Source organism: Sabethes cyaneus, chromosome 1 (genome assembly GCF_943734655.1).
Source record: "Sabethes cyaneus chromosome 1, idSabCyanKW18_F2, whole genome shotgun sequence".
Taxonomy (NCBI): Eukaryota; Metazoa; Arthropoda; class Insecta; order Diptera; family Culicidae; genus Sabethes; species Sabethes cyaneus.
In genome coordinates, this window is record NC_071353.1 from 161,809,276 (window position 1) to 161,830,922 (window position 21,647).

At 38.0% G+C, this 21,647-nt stretch overlaps 6 protein-coding genes and 1 pseudogene across 6 annotated transcripts; 4 read left to right on the forward strand and 3 right to left on the reverse strand.

Annotated features, from left to right (window-relative positions):
- Positions 1 to 3,099: 3,099 nt before the first annotated feature.
- Positions 3,100 to 3,477, reverse strand: LOC128735780 (histone H2B). Its single transcript, XM_053830270.1, has one exon. The coding sequence runs from the start codon at positions 3,472 to 3,474 to the stop codon at positions 3,100 to 3,102; it is 375 nt and encodes a 124-aa protein (XP_053686245.1). The 5' UTR covers positions 3,475 to 3,477.
- Positions 3,478 to 3,729: 252 nt separating this feature from the next.
- Positions 3,730 to 4,113, forward strand: LOC128732966 (histone H2A-like). The gene has a single exon (XM_053826463.1). It carries the CDS (start codon positions 3,733 to 3,735, stop codon positions 4,105 to 4,107), a length of 375 nt encoding a protein of 124 aa, XP_053682438.1. The 5' UTR covers positions 3,730 to 3,732; the 3' UTR covers positions 4,108 to 4,113.
- A 1,062-nt stretch (positions 4,114 to 5,175) lies between these two features.
- On the reverse strand, positions 5,176 to 12,469 carry LOC128732377 (uncharacterized). The gene is made up of 4 exons (XM_053825627.1): positions 12,067 to 12,469; positions 11,757 to 11,805; positions 9,356 to 9,709; positions 5,176 to 5,689 (listed from the first exon to the last, which is right to left on the reverse strand). Exons 1-4 carry the CDS (start codon positions 12,467 to 12,469, stop codon positions 5,176 to 5,178), a joined length of 1,320 nt encoding a protein of 439 aa, XP_053681602.1.
- On the forward strand, positions 5,816 to 6,137 carry LOC128741693 (histone H4). Its single transcript, XM_053837664.1, has one exon. It carries the CDS (start codon positions 5,819 to 5,821, stop codon positions 6,128 to 6,130), a length of 312 nt encoding a protein of 103 aa, XP_053693639.1. The 5' UTR covers positions 5,816 to 5,818; the 3' UTR covers positions 6,131 to 6,137.
- Positions 9,352 to 9,726, reverse strand: LOC128741675 (histone H2B). Its single transcript, XM_053837639.1, has one exon. It carries the CDS (start codon positions 9,724 to 9,726, stop codon positions 9,352 to 9,354), a length of 375 nt encoding a protein of 124 aa, XP_053693614.1.
- Positions 9,976 to 10,362, forward strand: LOC128741684 (histone H2A-like). Its single transcript, XM_053837651.1, has one exon. It carries the CDS (start codon positions 9,988 to 9,990, stop codon positions 10,360 to 10,362), a length of 375 nt encoding a protein of 124 aa, XP_053693626.1. The 5' UTR covers positions 9,976 to 9,987.
- Positions 12,470 to 12,846: 377 nt separating the features above from the next.
- On the forward strand, positions 12,847 to 13,120 carry LOC128732378 (histone H4-like; annotated as a pseudogene).
- The last annotated feature ends 8,527 nt before the right edge of the window (positions 13,121 to 21,647 follow it).

The window sequence follows — 21,647 nt, forward strand, 5'->3', positions numbered from 1 at the left end:
TCGAAGATTCTGTACGACTTGTGATGTCCGTGAATCGTTCGATTAATACAGCTTATCGAATATCATAAGGAATATTCGAATAATTTTTAATCGAATACTGCCAGCACGAGTAGTTGAATTAATCGAATAGTTCAATGAGTAATCGTTCATAATCGTCCTATTAATCGAATTAAAGAAAAAAATATTTGAATACACTCATGTCGTTTCTTACGCGAAGGATACGTTCCGCATAAATTCCAAAATTCGCGAAAAAAAATCGCAAATTCGCATAAAAAAACCTCGTCAATTCCAATATTCATGTAAAAAAACCAAAAATTCGCGAAAAAAACTTTGTGGATTTCAATGTTTCGTGAAAAAATAGACTCAATTACATCCGTATAAATTCCGAAAACCGCGTAAATTCCGAAATTCGCGTAAAAACGACTTCAGTGTATTTTTAATCAAGCACCGCTAGCACGAATAAGGCTGGTTCACGACAAAATCTGGACACCTCAATTTTGCAATAAAACAAATTTGCTAGAAGTTTAATCCATGAAACAATTTTATATCAGTTATGTGTGTATCGTTAATAATTATCAAACAAATTAACATTACTTATTTGGCCTTCATGAAAAATTGGCAAACTTTGGAGTTTACCCTTGCCGTGAGGGTCAGTGCATACTTGATGGCAACCAATTTAGCTGCGTTTGTCCAAGATTTTCGAAATTTATCTATAGCTGTTGCTTGTTGTTCGTGTTGGGACAGCTCTCTCTTCACCAAAGCCCAATACCGCTCGTTGGGGCGTAACTCTGGACATTTAGGTGGATTCGCCTCCTTGGGAATAATATGGACTCCATTAGCATCATACCATTCCAAAACATCTTTGGCGTAGTGACAGGATGCCAAATCAGGCCAAAATAGCGAGGGTACATCATGGCTGTTTAGGAACGGTAACAATCGTTTCTGTAGGCATTCTTCACGGTATATTTCCTTGTTAACCGTTCCCGTAGTGATGTAACATTTGCTTGCTCGACCACAACTGCATATGGCCTGTCATACTGAATAATTTTTGGGGATCTTGGCTTTCTTCTTTGTCCTAAAATGCTTTGCAACGCCATTCCGTTTCATGGCAGTGTAAAAAGACATACCACGAATGTTGCGGACGCGACAACCGAAAGGGGGAATTCTTTCGCGATTATAACCTCCAAGCCGTAAATGGTTTACACCGTGTATTTGGGAGATTATAATTTTCCTGTGAAGCAGGTAATTGTATAGAGGACATGTTAATTTGAATTTGATTCCTATAGTTTAAGCATATGTATAATATTGTACTTAATAATTAATCATTTTAATGTGCATAATATACATAGTGATTTTAATGTGTCGGATATAATATTAATGTGGTGTGTTGTGATGTAAACGTGATCGTATCGTACTCGTGTGCATGCTGTTTATCTTTAATGTAAACTCTTTTAACTCACGTTTAGTTTCCCCTATAGTAAACTCGATCTTCCGGTGGTGGGTAGCTTATGTTCGTTCTAAGTAGCTGTAAGATTGTTTTAGTCTTTAGTTTTAAGATACAATATGATAGGAATCATCTTCATTTCTTACCCTTTGTAATAAGATTAGCGTTAGGATAGGTTAGTTTTTATCCCGTCAATCGTATGTACTCGTAAGTAAGCTAAATTGAGGTAGTGATAAGCAAATAGTTTCTAAATAACTCTAATTTTAAGTTACCTTTTAGCACGTAGAAATACTCTAGGCTTAGTAATAGTTTTTATGGTAGGTTTAACAATTTTAGCGAATTAAGAAAAAAATAGAATTCAATCAAGCTGCGTACAATTCGATCCGTTTTATCCTTCTTGTTTACACTTACCGGCTCGATGACAGTATTCGCTTGTCATCATTCTTTCGATCGTTCATCGATCGGTTTGGCAGTCGATCGGTTGATCGGTCGATTGGTCGTCAGACGCGTGTCGGTCGAATAGGGTCGGCCAACAACGAAACTGTTTAAAGTCTTCTAGGACATTCGTTTCATCGATAAAGCTTACGAGCGCTTACGAGAATTTACTAAGCTACATTTTACTCTAATCAGACTACATACATGTTGCAAGTAATTAGAGTTATGAGATGATTTAAGAGTCAAACTAAGGGTTGGCTAGTCGCTAATTGACAAAAAATGGGATTACTGCGAAAATTGTTAGGGTGTCGGATCTACCCACAGTTCCCCTAAATAATATGCTTTTCGAGAAATTGGTACTACAAAAGTAATCCTAACTTTCTCTGTTTTCCAGGTTTGCCATGCGGTTATTATAGAGCAATTTTACAATTCCTAAGAATGTTGGAATCTCAAAAGGAACCTTTTAGATACGCATTAACGGGAAATTAGCAGTCATTATCTTTTCGTCCGAATGCCCAATTTCGGAAGCAGATTTTGGGCTTAAAAGCGGGATTCTGCTTATAAACATGTAAATACTGCATTCTTCTTTCCAATTTGAACACAGCGTATATGTTTTCATGAACACAATTTTTGTTTCAAACAAAAAACTGCTTTTGAAATTGGCAGAATCGATGATGACCAATTTCACCTTAAACTTTGCCTACATTTTCGATTTAAGGAAATAATTGCTATCCACAGTTATTGGTAGCATTTTGACACAAGTGAAAATGTGCACATTTGTTTTTAGGAATATTATGTTTGAAAATTGTATCTCAAGCACTATGGACAGCTCTAAAATGATATCTATGGATGAGTTGTGAAAAATTGCAGCCTTTTTAAACTTATTCTTACACACTTACCGAACTCTAAGCAGCCGAACGTTCGGTAAAATTCGATAGCGCCAATCGACGTTTACGGATCATTAGTAATGTTTGGCATCATAAAAAATTTTTACCGAACCTGCTGCTCAGAGTTCGGTAAAATTTACGATAATTTACCGAACTCGGTACTTTTTTTTAAGTGTGTAGATGGAGCAAGATATATTAGTGCTTTTTAACCATATTAGTTGGCATTATTAGTTATAATAGTAGCAGAAAGAAAAATCTTTTGACTCCTCGATAATAATTTGTTGGCCCTTAGAAGGGCCGTTTGTGCATAAATTATAGCAGAGTCCGAACCATTTACTTGGAGCTCGTGTACTTGGTGACAGCCTTGGTACCCTCGGAGACGGCGTGCTTGGCCAATTCTCCTGGCAACAACAAACGCACGGAGGTCTGAACCTCGCGAGAAGTGATCGTGGAACGCTTGTTGTAGTGAGCCAGACGGGAAGCCTCAGCGGCGATGCGCTCGAAGATGTCATTGACGAAGCTGTTCATGATGCTCATGGCCTTCGAGGAGATACCAGTATCCGGATGGACCTGCTTCAGGACCTTGTAGATGTAGATGGCGTAGCTCTCCTTGCGGCGTGGCTTCTTCTTTTTCTTGTCTCCTTTCGCGATGTTCTTCTGGGCCTTGCCAGACTTTTTAGCGGCCTTTCCACTGGTTTTCGGTGCCATTTCGACAGATGTTTAGTTTAGCTTTCCTAACAAAAACTGATAGCATTTGCCAGCGGTAGTGCCTCTTATATACAGAAAAAGAACCCATTCCGAGGTACGTCCCTTTTTCCAACTTCTGCCATTCCGTTATCTACGAGGTTCAACCCCCTGGTCGATAATCACCTTCTGCCTGGGTATATAATAAGGGGTGATCCTGGCATGTGGTATCAGTTTAACGCTATTTCGATTGAACGTAACAACATAAACTAAAACTACAACATGTCTGGACGCGGCAAAGGAGGAAAAGTTAAGGGAAAGGCAAAGTCCCGTTCAACCCGTGCTGGTCTCCAATTCCCGGTAGGCCGTATTCACCGTCTGCTCAGGAAGGGAAACTATGCCGAGCGCGTTGGTGCCGGAGCTCCCGTCTATCTGGCTGCCGTGATGGAGTACTTGGCAGCTGAAGTCCTGGAATTGGCAGGAAATGCCGCCCGTGACAATAAGAAGACCAGAATCATCCCACGTCATCTGCAATTGGCCATCCGCAATGACGAAGAGTTGAACAAACTCTTGTCTGGTGTCACCATTGCTCAGGGAGGTGTCCTGCCAAACATCCAAGCCGTCCTTCTGCCCAAGAAGACCGAAAAGAAGGCCTAAATATTTTTCAACCAGTGCGACACAAAAAAACCGTCCTTATAAGGACGAACAAATCAATATATGATGAGTTAGAAATTGTTTTCTTTACACTGAGTAACATTATATTAACTACTTAATTTAACACTTAATCGTTTGAATGTTAAAATTCGCATCACAACATTTGTTGTTCTATACAAATTAGGTTTCCACATCATGCAGAATATTCCAAAAAATTGTACTAGATTGTACTCCCATTACTACTTTATAAACGTTAGTTTGAGGTTTAGTTGCTCTCAAGAATAAGCATATTTCAGCAGCTTTCGGGCCGAAATTGGGATTAGTTCAACATTTTCCATTCACCAACGTGAACAATTATTAATTTTATACAGCCGACAAGTTTTATTTTAAAAGCAATGTGCATTTATCGTGACGAAATCGTTTACGTGACGTATCGTTTACAAAAACCCTCTTGCGATTTTTATATTCTTTATCATTAATAACTTTAACCATTTAACTTTACGAAAATGAAAAGAAATATTGTGAATATCAATCACAACACGCGAATCCATGGAAATAATTTTCTGATGGTGCAGAATTGAATTGTATTTTTTAAATTTGAGGATCTACTGAGACGTTCAAAAATATATTTTTCAAACTTTGTAATAAAGTTCGAATAAAGCGAATTTATGATTGCCCGGTATCGCCGAAATCAATGAAAGGTGAATTTCTACAACGAACAATTTAACTTCCAGTCAGAATTACTAAGGTTGTAGGCCAATACTTGATATAACAATATAAATGCAACGACAAAAATTATCGTCAACTCCAGAGGAATTAAAACTCACTTCACTAACACTGAGGGAAGCTAATTCAGAAATGTATCGAACTTACTCAGTTGATTTTAATGCCACATTATTTCATCGTTGAGTGAATTTTAACTTGAAAGTTGTGATAGGTGTTGATAAATAAACAAACTGCCATGTTTTGTTTTAGTAAAAAAGAAAACTAATTTAACTCTTCATGAAACACATGTGTGGCCCTGATAAGGGCCGTTTGTTGCAATATGAGATCAAACGAAAGCCGATTGCCTTAAGCACGTTCGCCACGGATACGGCGAGCCAGTTGGATGTCCTTTGGCATGATTGTGACGCGCTTGGCATGAATGGCACACAGATTGGTGTCTTCAAACAGACCGACTAGATAGGCTTCGCTGGCTTCCTGCAGAGCCATGACAGCCGAGCTCTGGAAACGAAGATCGGTCTTGAAGTCCTGGGCAATTTCACGAACCAAACGTTGGAACGGAAGCTTGCGGATCAGAAGCTCGGTGGACTTCTGGTAACGACGGATTTCACGAAGAGCCACTGTTCCTGGACGATAACGGTGAGGCTTCTTCACTCCTCCAGTTGCCGGGGCGCTTTTACGAGCCGCCTTTGTGGCCAACTGCTTGCGAGGAGCCTTTCCTCCGGTGGATTTACGGGCAGTCTGCTTTGTACGAGCCATGCTGATTTCGGTTTCAGAACGAAGTGAACGATTTCGGTTCGGGATCAAACGGATAATGGTCGGTAAACACATTTTGACCTCTTTTATACTGCACACTCGTCCACTGTTCAACCAATCAGAAAAAGGGAAGTGGGAAATTTTCTACCCTCGTAGGTATAAAAGAAGCCCTCTTGTTCGAATCCAGCATTAATTTCGTTCGGTAGTTTGAATCGAATATACCTAACTAAGAAAAATGACTGGTCGCGGTAAAGGAGGAAAAGGACTCGGAAAAGGAGGCGCCAAGCGTCATCGTAAGGTTCTTCGTGATAACATCCAGGGTATTACCAAGCCCGCTATCCGTCGTCTGGCTCGCCGTGGTGGTGTCAAGCGTATTTCCGGACTGATCTACGAGGAAACCCGAGGCGTGCTGAAGGTATTCCTGGAAAACGTCATCCGCGACGCTGTGACCTATACCGAACACGCCAAGCGAAAGACCGTCACCGCCATGGACGTTGTCTATGCTCTTAAGCGTCAGGGACGCACATTGTACGGATTCGGAGGCTAAACGATTATTTGACCCACTTGCAACAAACGGCCCTTATAAGGGCCACAATATTATTAACGAAGAATTATTAGAAAGTTCTCCAATCCTGTTTAGCAATCAGTTTTTATGTTGCGTTGCATTTTTATACACTTAGACACGTTATATTTGACTGCTATCTCCGTCTTTAGTTTAATCTGGATGTTTGTTGAAGGCACAATGATGGAGCGAACAAACTTCAATACTAATGTAGTTAGTTAATATAAAACAGAAAACTTTTGCTGTATTTTAATGCGGTTCTGCACGTTGCTTTTGAAATCAGGTTTGACGTAAAAGATTGCAATGAATTATTTTCGAGAACGTACTAGAAAAACAAAATGGCCGCTCTTGTTTAGAGAAGCCTCATGTATAAAGCCGCTAAGGCTTACCTTACTAGGTTACCTTTCTATACTAAACGCTGCTAAATCTATCTATTGATCGGAAGACATTCTGGAGGAGCAAAATATTATGAACACATGAAGTGAAACGTATAAATCATACAACTGTTTATACTGCTGTGCAAAGAATGATCAAAAATCAGTCCCAATTCACCGAGTTCGGAAAGTAGCGTCACACCTTTTTCATTAGAACGCTCAAAATTTGCTAAAAATCAAAGCGATTATTAAGCCTATTAAGCGGCTAATAATAATCGAGCTCAGCTCTTCTGTCGCTGCTCGCTGGTAGTTTTTTAGGGCAAACGAAAGCAACCTAAAGAATAAATTATTTGTCTTCAGACCAAGTGCTTTTACTTTCATGTGAAAATACAATTTTGTTAAAAGAATGAATCGATTTGATTCTAAGATTAGCGTTGAGAAAAAATATATTAAATAACACTCATGCAAGACCGTCGTACAGGATAATATAATCAGCAAAAGACTTGGATGCTTTTTACTAAAGCAAAGCAACTTCAAAGAATTGTAACTTGTTTACTTTTTCGAGTTTAGTTTTTAGATGAGTTTTGTAGTAAATTAATCCTGATTATGACCACAGGAGAATTATTTCCGATGGCTAGATAAACCCGAATACGCAGAGAAAAATTTCAAATTTTGTCTCCCAATCAACATTCACACCTTTCCTAGCTTAAAAGACAATACCAATCGTCGCTAGTGCAGTCGAATTTGTATTTTATCAGAAGAACCTTTGGAACTAGCAATAAACTTGGAGCCAAATTTTTCAGATTTGATAAGAATAATTCGTCTGTTTTACCATAGAAGTTAATAAGTTGTGCATTATTAAACGATACTAGTAGGGGTAATCCGGGTATTACCGACATCCCTCGATTTTTTAAATTATAAGCTGTTTTTTTTTGAAAATCGTCGAATGCATTCTGTTTATACTTGTTATTTTACGTTTCGAGTCATTTAAACACCGCCGAAGTTCCGTAGCTGTCAAAACAAACAGCAAAACAAGACCGGTAAGCATTGAAGAAACAGTCCTTGTAAAATTTCACAAGTGGAGTTGAAGTGTTTTAGTAGGAAAGATTTGTAAAATTCGATGCTTTTTGCATCCTTGATTTACCAGCAATTATTACTCTTAGCCTACTTTATAAAAATTCAGGCGATTTTTTGTTTATTGCTGTTCTAAACCATTGTTCTGAAATTTTTAGTCAATTCGGGGTAAAATCGACACTTTCAGTCAGGATAAAAAGCCGACGCAGGATTTGTGCTTCTGTATAGTATCCGTTTTATGTTTAATGCGTTTATTTTTATGTTTTGATATAAAACTGAGAGTATTAGCCGAAAAACAAGAGAAAAATGTCAAAATTGCTTTTGACCGTTGAATTAAAAAAGTCGAATTCATGGATAAATGAAAAACCAGGGGGAAGGAGGGCAGGAGGTTGATTCTACCTCTCGCTGTCGCTAGGCGTATTATAGGCACCATCCCTGAGAATCATTTTTTTAAAGAAAATAATTTACTTGATATTTATGAAGTGTCGGTTTTACCCGGATAGGGTGTCAAGTTTACACGCACTGCTGCTTGCTACGTCTGAAGATACAGTTTTCTTTTTCATTATATATCAAAAACATTCAAAATATGTATCTAGTGGTGTCCGGTAATCGCTCGATTAATCGAGTAATCAATTAGAACATGAAATAATCGAATAGTTCAAAGGGGATAAAAAAATGCGAATAATCCCCATTGATTGTTCATAATCGTACGATTAATCGAATTATTAAACGAAATATTCGAATATTTATTGTCGAATACTAGTAGTACGAATACTGAACCAATCGATCAGTGCATACAACGCTAACCGATTAATCGGTAATCGAATAATTGAAAATATCGGACATCATTATATGTATCCAATCTCCCTCGTGGAATGAAGGATTTAGAGTTGAACTATGATTCTGAGAGGTTTGTTGGACAATAATTGACGTACAAATAGGGTATGTTGCTACATCGTCGTAATTGCCTATTCCCGTCCTATCCAACACAAATTATTAAAAATATCAGCATTTTTTATGACACACAATGCAAAACTAGTTATTCCCTAATATTTTAGTTAGTTGTCTATCATACGCAATCAATCAAAGTGAGCTGAGAGCTATTTAAATGCTTTTTATCATTAAAGAAGTCCTACCAGGCAAATTTCCTACGTTTTTTCGTGCGACGAAGAAGACAATGTCGACTAATCGTTTTAATTTCCGTCATTCATAAATGAAAATAACTCACGCAAGCAAGGCATTGTCGTTATTCTACAGCCAGAAAAACTTGCCTGACCTGCAGAAATTTTGTAGAATAACATTTGTCATGCCGTCCTACACAAATACATGCGCGTAAGCTTCGTAAACATTGTTGTGATTTTTAGTTCAGACGATGAAAAATTTTGTTGGACGGATTTTAAAACGGTACGACGAATTTTAGCAATAAAGTCAGTTGCGTAATTTCGATAATATGCTTTAATAGTCGCTTTTCAGTGACTTCAAAGTTCACGGATCGGAAGGTAAGTGTGTTTTAGTCAAATCAGTACAAGAACTTTTGGAATATTCACTAAATCCATCCAGAAAATGATGAAAATTAGAATGGCTTTCCTTATTACGACGGGAATTAGAAAAAGACCCTATGCAATTTCTGTGAAAATTGAAAGGGTTTTCGATTTTACCCACAGTTCACCTAGTAAGAAAACCCTAATACTCCTTCAATTATAATTTGTTGGCCCTTAAAAGGGCCGATTGTGCATGAATTATAACATTTCCAATCGTTTACTTAGAACTCGTGTACTTGGTGACAGCCTTGGTGCCCTCAGAGACGGCGTGCTTGGCCAATTCTCCTGGCAACAACAGACGAACGGAGGTTTGAACCTCACGAGAGGTGATCGTAGAGCGTTTGTTGTAGTGAGCCAGACGAGAAGCTTCAGCAGCAATACGTTCGAAGATGTCATTGACGAAGCTGTTCATGATGCTCATGGCCTTCGAGGAGATACCGGTATCCGGATGGACCTGCTTCAGAACCTTGTAGATGTAGATGGCATAGCTTTCCTTGCGGCGTGGCTTCTTCTTTTTCTTGTCTCCTTTCGCGATGTTCTTCTGGGCCTTGCCAGACTTCTTAGCTGCCTTTCCACTGGTTTTCGGTGCCATTTTCGATAGTTTAGTTTAGCTTTCCTAACAAAAACTGATAGCGTTTGCCAGCGGTAATGTCCCTTATATACAGAAAAAGAACCGGCTTTAAAGTACGTCCCTTTTTTCCAATTCTGCCATTCCGTTACCTACGAGGTTCAACCCCCTGGTTGATAATCGCCATCTGCCTGGGTATATAAGGGGTGATTCCGAGCATCTGGTGTATCAGTTTAACGCTAATTAATTTGAACGTAACAACGTAAACTACAACTCTCTAACAACATGTCTGGACGCGGCAAAGGAGGAAAAGTTAAGGGAAAGGCAAAGTCCCGTTCAACCCGTGCTGGTCTCCAATTCCCGGTAGGCCGTATTCACCGTCTGCTCAGGAAGGGAAACTATGCCGAGCGCGTTGGTGCCGGAGCTCCCGTCTATCTGGCTGCCGTGATGGAATACTTGGCAGCTGAAGTGCTGGAATTGGCAGGAAACGCCGCCCGTGACAATAAGAAGACCAGAATCATCCCACGTCATCTGCAATTGGCCATCCGCAATGACGAAGAGTTGAACAAACTCTTGTCTGGTGTCACCATTGCTCAGGGAGGTGTTCTGCCAAACATCCAGGCCGTCCTTCTGCCCAAGAAGACCGAAAAGAAGGCCTAAATATTTGTCGACTGACCTTTGCTACGAACATTGAAATATCCGTCCTTTTAAGGACGAACAAATTCGTATATGAAGAGTTGTAAATGAATTTTCTTTAAACATTAAAGTTTTTTCAAGTTACTCTTCAAAGACCAATCCCGGTGTAGTGGTTAGCATTCACGCCGAGGACCCGGGTTCAATTCCCAACCCCGCAAAAGTCACGAATGACCCAAGCTGTTATTTGTCTGATCATAAAAAAAAAATCGTATAGGTACGATGAGTTGAAAATGATTTTCCCTGCATCTAAAAATTTTTTCCCATTAGCTATTTTTTAATTCACAATCAAAGGTAAAGGTGAGTGAAACAATTTAACGAACAAATATGAAACGATGATGTTCTTGGTTTTTGTCGGTTAGTTTAGGAAATCATTAATTTCAAACGAATTTAATTCGGATACACAAATTGTGATAGTTCGTCCCGTGCAGAAATAATTCCTGTAACAATATTCAATTAAATTATTTAAAAAAAGTCAAAATAGAATACGAATTTCCATAGCTGATTTATCGACAACATTATGATACACAGATGCTTTGAATATTTCGTAACAACTGTAATTTTATCTCATTAGGCAGTTTAGTAACCTAAAAATTTATTTATTTTCGCGGGAAATGTTAAAACTCGTTCTATGTTGATGATAACTGCAGCTTACCTGACTTAAGTTCGTAGATTTCCGCGATTTGGCTTTTTAAACTTAAAAACATCATATTCGATCAGATTTTGAACGTCTTAGTAGAAGATTTGAAAAGATAAAGGCATTTCATGTTGATCGATGCATACATAGTTATTTGGTAATACATATTTTCGAACTGCTGGAACCGCATTCAGAGTAAGTTCAGTTTATACAGCCTTACAATCAAGACAATTTATATTCCCAAGAAGAACACCAGAAAATGCAAAATTTGTGGCTGTTCGGTGCCTGCTGATCTCCTACACCTACAAGGATGTAAGACTGTTTGATGTTATACCTTATCGGATAAAATATATTCGAACAAACACTAATAAAGTAATAAAGTTTTTTTTATTATTATTTAATGTGGTTTTAACCAGTGGTCATTCACCATGTAATAAAGTTATATTTTGAGCCTATTGACAATAACTAAAAGAATTTTAGAGTTGAAGTCACACAATTTCGTTTCTTTTATTCAAACTAAAATGCAAGTGATATTTTGTGCATTTTTGCGTACAAAATTATGTGAGATTGTGATACAGGAGAACCTCGATATAACGTACCCTCCCTCTATATAACGTTAATCGAAATAACGTCCAATTTACCTCGATATAACGTACATATTTTGAAGTGTTGCAAATCTCTTAAGAAACTGTATTTAAAGTTTCATTCACAATAATTTAAATACCCTGTCAATCTTACAGATTCATAATGGTCATCTAGTGCCTTGGTAAAGGCTATTCAAATATTTTTTAACAAAGCTAAATCATGCTTTAGGTAATTACTAAAATGATTATTGCGTCCAGCTGATCAAAAATATAAATTGGACTTCTACCAATCGAGTCCTGCGTTCTCGAATTCATTGAAAATAATTTCATTTTGCGATTGAAGGCTTCTTTTTACCCTTGATGAACCAAGAATGTTGGTCCTTATAAGGACCGTTTTGTACATTTACAGATGTGCTGAGATCAATTGAAATGGTGAACAAACTTAAGCACGCTCTCCTCGGATGCGACGAGCCAACTGGATGTCCTTTGGCATGATGGTCACACGCTTGGCGTGGATGGCGCACAGATTGGTGTCTTCGAACAGACCAACCAAGTAGGCTTCACTGGCCTCTTGCAGAGCCATAACGGCCGAGCTCTGGAATCGCAGATCGGTCTTGAAATCCTGAGCAATTTCACGAACCAAACGTTGGAACGGAAGCTTGCGGATCAGGAGTTCGGTGGACTTCTGATAACGACGGATTTCACGCAGAGCGACCGTTCCTGGACGATAACGATGAGGCTTCTTTACTCCTCCGGTGGCCGGGGCACTCTTGCGAGCTGCCTTCGTGGCCAGTTGTTTACGGGGAGCTTTTCCTCCGGTGGACTTACGAGCGGTCTGCTTGGTACGGGCCATAGCGGTAGTTCAATACGATGTTTGATACTTTCCAAAAACAGGTAAGAATTCAAAATGATGAAGCCAAGCCAGGTAAACAGTCCCTTTTATAGTCGGAGAGTGGATCAACACAAACGGGTTTTCCCCGCTACTTTTTCAACACAAACATCTGCTCAACATATACAGAAAATATACAAAGCATAAAGCAAAGCATAAAGGGGAATGTTACTATTCTGCCTGTGAGCATCATATACATCTCAATACATAGAATGTAAATGATCATACAGGGGAAAATATAGTACTTTGCTCACTTAAAAATATATAAAACCCAAGCGGACGCTACCTCGATATCACAGTTTGAAATAATCCGTTAAACGAAAGACTCACAAACAATCACAATGACTGGTCGCGGTAAAGGAGGCAAAGGACTCGGAAAGGGAGGCGCCAAACGGCATCGCAAGGTTCTTCGTGATAACATCCAGGGAATCACCAAACCCGCCATCCGTCGACTGGCTCGTCGTGGAGGTGTCAAGCGTATCTCCGGTCTGATCTATGAGGAAACCCGAGGCGTGCTGAAGGTTTTCCTGGAAAACGCAATCCGCGATGCTGTGACTTATACCGAACACGCCAAGCGAAAGACCGTCACTGCCATGGATGTCGTCTACGCGCTGAAACGCCAAGGACGTACCCTCTACGGTTTCGGCGGTTAAATAATTCATCGAAATTCGAAATTATAAAAGGCCCTTATTAGGGCCACCGACTTTGTTCGTTGAAGAGTTAAAATATTTTTCCCAAACACCAATAATACGTACATGAAGAGGAAAATTGCAAGAAGTGTGTGTTTTCTGCTACTATCGGTTAAATTTACCGTATTGAAACAATGGCAATCAACTAGAAAGTTAATTCACCGTGTAACTTGTTATACAAATATACCAATGTAAACCAAAAAGTGAAAACTTCGTCAAAAAGTACATTTGACAAGCATAAATTAAAACTTATTAAATAGCTTCGTCGTAATTTTTGCTAGCGGAAGCATGTCAATGAAAGGCAGATCCTTGAGAAAATAAAAACCCCCGAGTATTCCGGTTTTCCAGGTACAGTGAGATTTCGATTTTGACAACACGAAGTATTTCGCTTCCAAAAACATGCTTAAGGGGGTGGCATAGTACTTTTCACACCATATATTTTGCCTCATTTCAAATATTTGTTTCTCGATAACGCGAAACGCGAATCGATTTAGCTTTGTTGCATACATTGAGCTTTAAACTAATAATAAAAATTTTGATTTCATCTGGAAACCTCTGGATTGGCGCTCGAGTCGAGGGCGTACCCGAAATGAAAAATTGTGGAAGATAATTTTATAAGCTTTTAAACAAAAAAAATGTATGCATGTGCATGAAAAAAAAACTAGTTGTGGAATGCTTTCGAAAGGTAATATTTTTATTGACGAAGGACGGTTTCGGATTTGACATAGGTGACACGCATTTGTTGCCAAATAAATTCGAAATCCGGCTGTAGTAGACACCCTAATAACAATGATTTCTCTTGCGAACGAATGAATCTTAGTCGATATAATCTCTTATTGACAATGAAAGTATCAAGGTTTAAAAATCGTTTTTCATTTCTGATGCCGCTTATTGCAGAATCGACATCGAATGACTTCTTTTTATGTTGTCAAAAACTTTTGAAACAAACCTTAAGCACATATTTGAATAATGAATAGCACGAAAAACTATAGTACCGTCATCCGGGGTGAGATTGTGCCATGGGGGTGAGACGTGAGATCGTGCCAAAAATCAAAAATGTTTATTTGTGAAAATTTATTATATCTATAGAAACTTGTGACCCAAATTCAACAATGATGATGAACATAACATATTTATTCATAACTTAGAATGGAACACAGATAATATTAGCAAACTATTTAGCCTAAACAGGGTTTCAAAGCTCGCGATCAAAAATACTCGGCAATAACGCTTGTAAAAAATGTCCCGCATAAACCAACCCAAACAAGAAATCGCATCAACTTGCTATTTTGAAGGTATATAAACTAAGCATTTACAATGTATTGAAAGGTTATTATGCGTTGGATAAGTTTTGATTACGAAAATACTATTTTTCGAAACTTTGTACTTTTCGAGATTCACAGGGGTGAGATTGTGCCAAGCCATAATGATCGATCCAATTTGTGGATTTCACATACACAACAAAACTACGTCAGTATACACCAATACACTCACATTCTTTACTATTGAGCATAATATTTTGATAGATTAGATTGCATCATCCATTTTGGAGGAAACAGCATCATAGGTCTGCTAAATAATTTAAACTAATTTTTATTTTTTCTCTAGAAATTTAAGATACTTTGAATAAACACTCTAAATTAAGACGAATATATTACACCGTGTATAAACTACCAGTTTTAAGGAGGGGAAGGGCGGTGAGACAGGCCACATGTTCTGCGGCCGCGGGTTCTCGAACGAAGTAACTTTTGTTTACTTTTGTTAAATGATCAAATAGGTATGCGCCCTTAGGATACACCCCTTTATATATCTCCCCCTTGTTAACCCTAGAAACGCTACTGCCTATATAAAGGCTGTCCATTGACTACGAACTCATTTTTAGTTATTTCAGACCTCCCCGGGGTATTTTCGTTCATACTTTTTGTATGATGCGTTGTTTTTGACTGACCCCCTGCCCCTGACAGTCTACTTAGTTCATGGACGGCCCCATATGAACTACTTTATACTGATATTTATGTGTATTGTTTATAAACATGCTAATGTTCACTGTTTAGGTTTTTACCTTTGTTATACTATATAACAAAGGTTTAGAAATTCTGTTTCTGTTTCTGTTTGCAGCACAAGGTGGGGCAGTTAGAGCCAAGTCTGTCCAGGGCTGAGATAAGGTGGTTGTGATAATGTTAAAAGAATCCGTGCGGATTACGCTAGCTCCATAATGTGTTGGTGATTATGGATTAATGGGCGGAAGAAGTGACAGAACTTGGCTTGATATAATTGTGTGCTTGGTCAATATAGCATAAGATGGCTTGTACTTATCTTGTTTTCTCCTTCCTTTGTTTGTTTCCTCGTCTTGCTCGAACCTTTCTTACAACTTCTTCATTCATGGCATCACGGCGTCCTCATCCATCGTTGTCACCAGTATGGTCATCTGTGGCTGGTCTCTTGCCCCCCCTCACGACAACATTGTTGTTGCCGTGAGAAAAAGCGATAGAGATCAGGCAGAAAAGGGAGAAAAGAAAAGAAAAGAAGAGAGAGTTTTTAGTCGCATGCTAATTGTAATTTTCAAGTTAGTAATATCACGAGAATTCTATGTCTGTCCATCACCTATGCTACTACCGACTAACTACTCGCTAGGCTGGACGCTACTCATCTCCCAAATACCCATGTCATCACGATTGACCCAGCGCTGTTCAACAACCTATGCTCATTAAAAGCCACAGCCGCCTCTTTATCTACCATCTTTGCAGTATTGTAGCTGATGGCGTAAATTTTCGAATATTTTGTGCGGAATATTATTCAAGAGCAATATTATCGCTCAGAACTATCGAAAAACTACTTGAACTTCCGAAAAATAGAGCAGATGCGATGTAATGGGGACTGGTACTCGCTCGTATTATTCCCGGTGGCATTAATTGCATATTTGAAGCGGTAGTCAACCGATTTGTCGGTATGCTCTTCAGACCGTGGTCAATTGAAATGATTCTGTAACTAAAAAGGGATGAGGTGGATCAAAAAGAACTTCACTTGGAGATATGTATATATTCCGTGTTAAGTCTTAAGTGTAAGCTGTCACTGAAGCAAGACTTAATAAGATGTTAACGACGTTGATAATTCTGTGAGGATGGTATTGAATCGAAAAAAAAAAAAAAAAAAAAAATCCTCATACCATGGCCATATATTATGTACTATGACCCGATTTTAGGAAGTGGGAATGATGGTATATTGAGGACAGCCCTTCGCTATCGCTTGAATCAGCCAGAGAATCGAATACCTGTTTTTACTTGAAGAAGTTTTAACTCTAAAAGATTTAGTTAGAAATGGAATTTCAGTTGAAGTCTGCTAGCATTGGGCAATGGACAGAACAAAATTAATATCGAGGCTATAAAGCTTTTCGAGAGATCCACTAAGTCCGACCGCGACGACAGCCGCAAGAATGGAGAGGAGCAGGCCGCCGGTGAGTTGCCACCGTTCGACTTGATGGACTCTCCGACAGAGGCTCATCAGCATTAGGAAGGCCCTTGGGAGACAAACAGCGTCATACATGATCATTTTATGTTGTTAGTTGAATACCGTTAACGCGGTTAGTCACAAGACATGCAAATCATTCTAATAAAGGAGGGAATAAGAAAAAAAAAAAAAAATTATAATTACATCCAAAACAATAAAATAGAGGTGACAGTAACAGCAACGATAGCAATATTAGTAATAATAGTAATAGCATAGGAAACTGATACAGGAAACACAGCTACTGACTATAACTTCCTGCCCATTAATAATTGTAATTTGGCAGCATAGGTATAAGAAGAATTTCCGACTCATCATAGAACACTCAAACATATATTCATTCGTACCTATACACCCATGCACACTCATACATGCATACACATGTATACATGTACGTGTGTGTATATTTTTCAGTGCTGTGCTGTCCATAATCGCATAACAGCCACAAATTCTATGGCAATCTCATAGAAAATGTCTCGATTACGCAAATAAAGACATCACATCATTTTTGAACACTCGTTCGTTCTAACTAGCGATACATTTTAATTTTCATGAGTAAGTCAAAATCTCATGAATGGTGGGTAGGATTTGGTTTCAGTTTTCTAGAGAAATTTCTGTGCATACCAGCAATTCATCTAGGGAACCGAGTAAGCCCTCCCGGTGCTTCGGCCCAAACGGATTGAATTTAAAATCAAATCCGTTCGATTTCGCTCCATTCCGCTTTACGAGACACATGCTACACATAAAGCTAAATTATGCAATACTACATACTACACATATATCCAACTTAAACTATAAACATTCTACATGCGGAACTAAGAATTTTTAGGTCGTTTGGCCGAAGTACGCGTCAAACCAGCTACCCATGGGAGGGACTATATAACAAAGGTTTAGAAATTGGTCGAAAAACACGAAATTGATCCGAGGCCCGGAGGGCCGAATCACATATACCAAACGATAGAGCTCGACGAACTGAGCAATGTCTGTGTGTGTGTGTGTATGTGTGTGTGTGCAGCTCATTTTCTATCGCCTGTTTCTCGAAGGTGGCTGAACCGATTTGACCGCTTTTACTTTTGTTTGAAAGGTATTATTGCCTAGTATATCCCTATTGAATTGCTTTGCGGTCCGACGTTTCGTTTAAAAGTTATAAGCAAAAATGTGAAAACTACGTGACACGCGTTTCTCCGGAACTACGCAACCAATTTTGACGATTTTAGTACCAAACGAAAGCTATTACTAAGCTTTTTACCAAGTTTTATTGAAAACGGACAAGTAGTTTAAAAGTTAGCTTTAAAAAACCTGTTTTGACTAGGCACAAATGATCGCCTGTTTCTCAGAGTTGGCTGAACCGATTTATGCGCTATTATTCTCATTTGAAAGGTAATATAGCCTAATAGATCACTATTGATTTGTTTTTTGATTTGACGTTTAATTCAAAAGTTATGAGCAATCGTATACAACACATTAAAATTTACAATTATTTTCGATGATTTCATCTTAGATAATTTATCTAGTTTAAATTAGTTTGGCATCAAATTAGAAGTTTTATTGCTGCAAATATATCTGCAAAATTTCAGAAGAATTGGTTTTGCCGGTCAAAAGATATTAACCCTTGAACACTCGCGCCAACTTTTGTAACACGGTTGCTCGCGGGAGACAATAGCCCAAAACCAAAAAACGTGCGCATTAGAGTTTTGACTAGGAAAACCTGGTTTTAGGTTTATCGCACCTTTGGAAGAGTTTTTTGAAATTGCAAGCTCTATCGTCTGGTAGAATTTAAATTTTTAATTAATTCCCCCAAAAGTGAAATAAAACAAATATTTTTTTTCAGTTTCAATATAACACATTGATGTGTTCTGAAAAGTTTAAGAGCATATTATTACAAGAAACTTTGCTGAAGACAGTAACCTTCTATCTCTTCAGCGAAGAGAGAAAAATCTTATTAATTTTATACGAATTTGTAAAATCAGTTTTTCCATTTTAGCTCGTTTTGTAATTGTTGTATGACTTTTTCATTTTGTACAAATAGTAAAAATACACAACTTTGCTGAATATAGTTTACCTCTATGATTGCTTGTTTAGGAACTGTAGAACTTTGATTATAAAAATATCCTAATTTTGTCCCCGAATTACTCGACTATCGACAGACGGATACATTTAAAACATTTTACATTTGCTGATAGTTTTGTTGCATACAGACACCATTTTTCCATATGGAGAAACGATAGAAAATTCCAGTTGGGGCCGATTGCGGTACACCTCACATACTGATTGCATCGTTTCTGGGATGTCAGTTTTTGGTGATCTATTTTGCCAACAGTTTAAAGTATTAATGCATTGAATAATTATGGCATTTTGCTCATGACAAGTTTATTGAAGAATATACGTTGGTTAAATATCGATTTGTAACTTTATAACAATATTGCATTCTAAAATCAACACGTGTTGTACAAAATACAACAGCGTGAGTAACCGAAGGTTAAAAATTGATTACAGGAAATTATGCATAGTTCAAAACATTTAAATTAGACCTTTACTACGCAATGTATATGTTGAATAATAATATTTCCTCTTACAACTTACCTTTACTTGCATTTACTCTAATTAGTAATAACTTACTTATACTTACTCAGCAATTTCATGAAAAAAGGATCTATCAAAATTTATAAGTGCTCCCATTTTGATCAAATTTTGTAAACTTTTTCAATTTCCAAAAAAATTATCTAAATAAACGCACTACGTAACGTTAACGTAGACGAAGACCGTATAACAAAGGTTCTTTCACCACTAGGTGGATTAAATCGGGTTTTTGCCTAACTTTATGTTTTTGGCACAATGTCACCCCCTAGAAGGGGTGAGATTGTGCCAAAGTTCATGCACTTCCAGTAAAATAGGGTTTCATTGTAACTAAACCATCTCTACGGTAGTTGTTAATTGAACCATTTAGTATATATTGACAGGTTTGAAATCAACTTAGTTCCTAAATTGTGTGTATACTGAACTAAAGAACAAAAATATATGCTTTTTTGGCACAATCTCGCCCCGGATGACGGTACTTACAATTTAAAACAAATACTATTGAATCAGTAAAAGAAATTAGCGACTCTCATGGCAAAAATGTTTTCCAATACAGTGGGATTTCGAATTTGGCATGCCTCGATTTTGGCAACAAAAGTATCCCGTTTTTACAACACGAAATATTTAACTTCCAAAAATAGGGGAACTGGGGGTAAAATGAAAACCCTTAGCAATTTCGCCATTTGCTCCCCCAGGAACCAACCAAATGCTGAACGCACTACATGAATTGAAAGCTGGATTAATTTTCCACGTAGCAATTGAAAAATTCCTTATTTACGAAAGCGTCACACTCGAGCCTGATTTTTTTCATGTGGGTAAAATGAACATGTCATAGAAAACCAAAGTTAACGCGCAGTTTGGATAAATTAAACATTATTATACGTTATCATTGTTCTACATAAGCTATAGATATTCAACAGGGCTGTTGGAATTAAAATGGAACTCTATAAAATTAAAATAATGTATCTTCGCCACGTGCATACAATGCTTGACTTTCAACTCGCTTCATCGGTCATTTTTCGAGAGACTCGACCATTTTTATTGCTTGAATTGTAATTAGGTCGTGGCTGCTGATAAATGGAAATAAAACATCATATGCACTGTTCATTTTGCAGCCATAGTGAAGTGTTGTTTTTACCTCCAAAACACCCATTGTTTTCAAAGGTTTATTAGCATAGCATAACATAGCATAGTTTGACCGCCCGTGACTTGCCCGCGATTGATCTAGATCAGCTGAGATTGCACAAAGAACCATCAGAATGATGCTTGGGAGTAGCAGATCATTTTCAGTGTGCATTTTCTGGTGATCTAATTCTTTGGGATGATCAATAGCAAAGCTGACCACGTCCATGCAGGTCAATTTGGGAGGGAAAGGAATGTTAGTCCGACACTTGCTGCTACTAGAGACCGAGGAATCCTCTGTATCATCCACAAGTGTCACAGGAAGGAGTTGTTAGTAGAAAGGAATTGATCTGGATTCACCGAGGCAGGTGGTGCGATCACTGTCCTTCGGGCTCGCGTACGATTTGAGAACGTTTTTGGTTACGTGGCCATTGCGAAACAGGTAGTGGAGATCAGACATACCGTTATAGGAAATAACTATGAGAAATCAGTTTACCGCACCAGAAGTTATGTGCAATCAACACATTCGATTTGTTCGAAATCGCACACGGTCAGTTATTAAATACCGATAGACATTTTTTGCTATGCACGATAGCTGTCTTGAGACAAACGGGTTTATTTTGAAAATTAAATCGAAAGCATTGACTACGCGAGATACCTTTTGGCATCTTTCGATCATAGAACTTGCTTAAAAACTTTGACTACTTTATTAGGGAGCTGTATAAAAGCTGTCAAGCTTTTGATATTTGATAATCATATGATAGAAATAACGCGCGATGTTCCTAGGTAACCGATTTCACGATTAAAATGCACGTTTGTAAGATTTCAAAAAAAGTTCCGGTTTGTAAACGCACCGTTGCTAAGTGTGCTCAAATGAATTCAAAATGGCGTTCTAAAACAACCGCTGTCGGAAAAATGCAACGAGCGAGACACGAAAGCAAACGATGCTAAATTACCATACGAAACGATTCTCAGTATGTAAGCACCGGTTGTATGAGACTAACCTGGATATTCGGAAATTTTCGTGTGAAGCCAGTAATTAAGAAAATTAAGATTAAAAATACAACTTTTTTATAAATGAAATATAATAGTAATGGTACTACATAATGAACCATAGTTCGAAAATTTATATCGAAAAATATTATGCGCATGCGAGATTTACGGTGGCTTGCAAATCTCGTGACAAACTAAAATCTATACATGAAATTAAAAATCAGGCACAATGAAGTGTGGTGGATGCACCCTACGTA